The sequence below is a fragment of the Ictidomys tridecemlineatus genome, chromosome 5 (genome assembly GCF_052094955.1).
Source record: "Ictidomys tridecemlineatus isolate mIctTri1 chromosome 5, mIctTri1.hap1, whole genome shotgun sequence".
Taxonomy (NCBI): Eukaryota; Metazoa; Chordata; class Mammalia; order Rodentia; family Sciuridae; genus Ictidomys; species Ictidomys tridecemlineatus.
In genome coordinates this window covers 91,607,275-91,612,447 of record NC_135481.1, presented here as the reverse complement: position 1 = coordinate 91,612,447, position 5,173 = coordinate 91,607,275, and the positions used below count along the sequence as shown (strand labels likewise).

The 5,173-nt window shown below is 36.7% G+C and overlaps 1 gene segment (V, D, J or C); it reads left to right on the top strand.

Annotated features, from left to right (window-relative positions):
* The first annotated feature begins 2,108 nt into the window (after positions 1–2,108).
* Positions 2,109–4,270, top strand: LOC101956060 (T cell receptor alpha variable 9-2-like). The segment is given in 2 exon segments: positions 2,109–2,133; positions 3,936–4,270. Coding segments are annotated over 2 exon segments (360 nt in total).
* Positions 4,271–5,173: the final 903 nt, after the last annotated feature.

The window sequence follows — 5,173 nt, the reverse complement described above, 5'->3', positions numbered from 1 at the left end:
ATTTTTGTTGATATTCCAAATATAAAGAAAGACTATTTTGAAAAAATCACATTGGTTATATAGCTAAGAATTTTTACCTTTAACAGTTGCAGTGTATTTATACTACCTAGATATTTAAATTTTATTTTATGGATCTAGCCTAACCTTAATCCAACATCTTATAAAGAGAGAACAATAAAATATTCACTCTTGAATACAGACACAGATTTTTAAGTTAAGAAATTATAAATAAGAATAACAGAATAGTGAAGCTTAATTTTTGTAAAAGGTATTTACTTATAATTCATTTATTCAAAATAGTGACCAGTGAGTACCTCTGTGTAACCAGCTTTGAGCAGAAACTTATCCAATCTGTGGCCTTGTTAGCACATCTGAGATGAAAGAACCTAACTTCTACATTACTGGTAAACCTGACCTGCACCAATCTTGTATCAATCTTACCCATAAAATGGTCAGTCATTACTGACTCTTGGAGAGACAGTGTGAAGGGACAAGAGAATGAGTTCTATCTTTTCTCTGCTCTTATTCTTCCCTTCATCTTTCCTCCAAAAACATTTAATCCATCATGTGGAACATTTTGCACTCCTCCAGTCCTGCTATGCTCAATCAATGTTCAATAGTCCCAAATCTTCATTTTCTCTGATTTCCTCTTTCTAACCCCATTTTCTCATGCTGTAAAATTAGATGGTAGTGATTAGTCAATAAGTGAACTTGCCTTGTAATTTACTCCCATATTTCCATTTGGAAAGCAGAGGTGTGGGTAGAAAACTTAAAAGGAAGAATCTTTTATAATTTTAAAAAATTATCTTGGGGCTGGGGATGTGGCTCAAGCAGTAGCACGCTCACCTGGCATGCGTGTGGCACTGGGTTCCATCCTCAGCACCACATACAAATAAAATAAAGATGTTGTGTCCACCAAAAACTAAAACAATAAATATTAAAAATTCTCTCTCTCTCTCTCTCTCTCTCTCTCTCTCTCTCTCTCGTTCGCTCTTTTAAAAAAATTATCTTAAATGGTGGTAGAAAACAAATAACATAAATTTGACCACTTTATATGGACATAAAAAGATATGTGGGCCATGAAATAAAAGAAAAGACACAGAAAACCACATTACAGTAATCTGATATTTGATAAGGGGCCAATATGATGTGTTGGAGAAAGCCCAGCCTCTTTACTAAATGGTTCTGGAATAACTGGATATCCATATATTAAAGAATGAAATTATATCCCTATCTCTCACCTGCACAAAATTAAATTCAAATTGGACTACAAATCTAGGTATAAGAGCAGAAAGTTTTGCAATTAATACAAGAAAACACAGGTGAAACACTGATATATTGGCACAAACAATGATGTCCTGAATAGGGTTCCTATAGCCTTAGGAAATGATAGGAAGAATTAGTAAATGGATAACATGAACTTAAAAAGTTTTGGCACAGAAAAAAAAAAAACAATTAGCAGTGTGAAGAGGCAGCCTGCAAAAATGAGAGGAAAAAAAATATTTGCCAGCTACTCTTCCAACAGAGAATTTATGTTCAGAATATATTTTTAAAAAATTCAAAAAACTCAACCCTAAAAGAACAAGTAACCCATTCAACAAATGGGCAAATGAACTAAACAGACCTTTTACAAAAGAAAAAGTATACTTGGTGTACAGTTACTTGAAAAAGTGTTCCATGTATTAGCCATCAGGGAAATGAAAATCAAAACTACACTGATAATCTCTCTCACTCCGAAAAGAATGGCAATCACAAAGTATAAAAATATCAATGAATGCTTGTGATGATGTGGGGAAGAAGGAAGGCTTATACACTGTTAGCAGAAATGTAAATTGGTACAGCATGAAGATTCCTTTAAAAAGTGAAAACAGAACTACTCTATTATCCTGCAATGCCACTCTTTGGTACTTATCCAAAAGAATTACAATCAGAATATTTGGAGATCCATGCATACCCATGTTTATTGCAGCATAATTCATAAAAGCCAAGTCATGGAACCACCTTAGGTATTCAACAATAGATGAATGGATAAATGAAAAACTGGCATATATACATAATGGAGTTATATTCACCATAAAGAAAAATAAAATTATATCATTTGCAGGAAAATGGATGGTATTGAAGAGACTCATGGTAAGTAAAGTAAGCCAAAGTAAAAAAAATCAAGGACTTTATGTATTCTTTTGTTATGTGGAACCTAGTGGGAAAAGAGGGAAAAATAAAAAGGACTCCTTGAAAATATAAGTGAGGCCAATAGGGTAGTGAAGGAGATATGGGGAAGGAAGACAGCAGAGTAAGGGGAGGTACTGGGGAGTGAAATTAATCTAATTGTGTTATATGCACGCATCAATATGAAACTCACCATTCTGCATAATTAGTACACACCAACTTAAAAAATGACCACCTTAATGATTTTGAGTTACTGTTCAGTTAAGTATATTTACATTGTTTTGAAGCTGTTATCTCTAGAACTGTTTTAATTCTGTGAAACTGAACTCTGGGGTTATACTATTTTTGATAACATTTCAACATCGTCCCAACTTATTTTGCTGAATCCCCATATATCAAAATGAAAATATGCAATTAATTTTCCAGAATTTCTTTCTAGAATGGTTCTAAATCAGTGTCTGACACTGGGATCTAGAAGGCAGAGAAAGGAGAGAAGAGACATGAACCACTCAAATATCTGGGTCTGAATTACTTACTTAACTATCCATTTAAAAAGGTATTGCAAAATTCCAGGTTAACTCTGAACTCAGGAAATCCTTTTCCTAAACCTGTGGAGAGAGATATTATCTTTTCAATAAGAGCCACAGACTGGGCTAAACCTCCATCATTGTGAAAAGCCCTTGAGGCCAGACCTGCATGGAGTGCAGCTTTAGCTCCTGCCTGACTTGCATTGCTGGGCACCTTGTTTTGGAGCCAGTGAAACAGTGGGAAATAAGACATTGATCTTGGATCATTCTGTATGGACACAATTGCTTTAATTATCATGCTCTCCTGTCATACTTCTTGCTTTTCAATGATTTGAAATTCTGGGATCTTTGAGTATTGTTTAAATAGTGTGCCCCCTTCCAACTCCAAAAAGCTCTTATTGAAAAGATAATATCTCTAAAAACTGATATAATTTTAAGACAGAGAAACTAGGGTCTTTCCAGTATAGTAACCCCTCAACCAAAACTCACCTATTCATTATTTTTGTTTCACTTACTATCAATTAATTTTGCACCTAGGAAATGCCAGTCACTGTTCCACCTGTGGAGTACAGAGTTGAAAAACACACAATCTCTGAATAATGACTTGAATTCTTATTACTTCCTATGAGTCAAACCCTAAACACATGTATGGCATTTTAGTGAATCATAGGTAGACCCACAAAGATGCAATGAATATAAAGGCCTGCATTAAAATGTCCAAGATAACTGCATATTTATCAACTACAGAGACATTCTAGAATATTCAATTAAAATATTTACATGTCAGGTAGAGTTGTAAGAACAAAAAAGACCTTAGAAATTATGATGTCTCCTAGATTTAGAAGGGCCACCTGAAGACTGGTATGTGTTTATAATGAAGTCAGGGATGAGGACATAGTTCTGACTTCTTGAAGAAGTTCAGGAAATCATTCTCCCCAGTTCAGTCCCTGCCCACCAGGGGGCGTGGTTTCCTAACACCAGCTCACTTCCTGTGTGAATTGCAACTCTAGGTTCATCATTTCTCTATGACTTCAGCATTCTTCATGTTAAGAATCAAAAACATTATTTAGTCAACACTTTAAAGATGAATGCTTCTCCAGGCTTGGTGACTGTGATGCTCTTGATATTTGGTGAGTAAAATGTCTTCTATTATGTTAGCAAGTCTTTAACCATGAATTTATCTAAATGTTTTATCACCAAGGTGACACACATCTCTCTCTCTTTTTTTTTTTTCCTTAGGATGGACCCGTGGACAATCAGTGACCCAGACGGAAGGTCAAGTGACCATATCAGAAGGGTCTTTCCTGACTATAAACTGCACTTATTCATCCAGTGGGTACCCTAATCTGTTCTGGTATGTTCAATACCCTGGAGAAGGTCCACAGCTCCTACTGAAAGCCGTGAAGGCCAATGATATGGGAAGCGAGAAAGGTTTTGAAGCCACATACAGGAAAGAAACCACCTCCTTCCACTTGGAGAAAGCCTCTGTCCAAGAGTCAGATTCAGCTGTATACTACTGTGCTCTGAGTGACACAGTGGCAGAAACTGCAGGGGGAGCTGAGCACAAACTCTGAGCAGCACCGAGGGTCCTGGCTGCTGAGCGTCTGCCTCTGGGGTTCACTCTGGTTTCAGCACAGTCTGTGGTGTGTGCTCCTCAGTTTCTCAGAGCAGAACAATAAAAATGGACATCCCCCAACTCAGCTCTTCATTAGTAAAAGTGACAGTGGAGGCTGGCAGTGATACTTCCTTAAGCAGGCTCAAGTAATTTGAAGGTAAAACCATGTAAACAAGAAGATGATCTGTGTACTCATCCATGTAAACAAAGTCCAGTCCCACAACCATTTTTTTCCCAAAAGTTGGAAAATAATTTTATTTGGGGCGAGTAAATTCTACATTATCAGTGGGAAATATGAAGTCTTTAACGAATGGCAGTTAAGATGGCACAAAGATGACTGGGATCTTGAAAGTGTGGCTTCTATTTGAGCAGCATTCTGACATTGCTCTGAACCTTATCTCCCTTGAGTTTCCATCTATGAAGTCACCACACCTTGTTCTAGGTCACCCAGGTAAACACATCTGTGTCTTATATTTTTAGAGATCAAAATATTCTCCGGAAAGTGGAATCTGCACAAAGTCTCCCTAACAGAGTGTTGAAGGAGAAGTGATAGGAATGAAACAGTACAAAAGAAAGAAAGGAAGGTAGGAAAAAATCCAGGAAACAGAGAGAAAAAAAAACAGGATGCTTAATAGAGAAAGAAAGGAAGAGAAGAAATGAGGAGAAACAGAACCTCACATACAACAACAATGAAACAAGAGGAAGCAGCTTTCATCCCATACAGGAGGAGGCTCATTTTGGTAAATCAGGCTGATGTTTAAAAGAAAGGGAGGGAACAGAAGTACCATTAAAGCATGTCTAAGTGCTGAGTAGTCCAGGGCAGTCACCTACATTGGCTGGTTTTCTAACAAGGCCTCCAGTG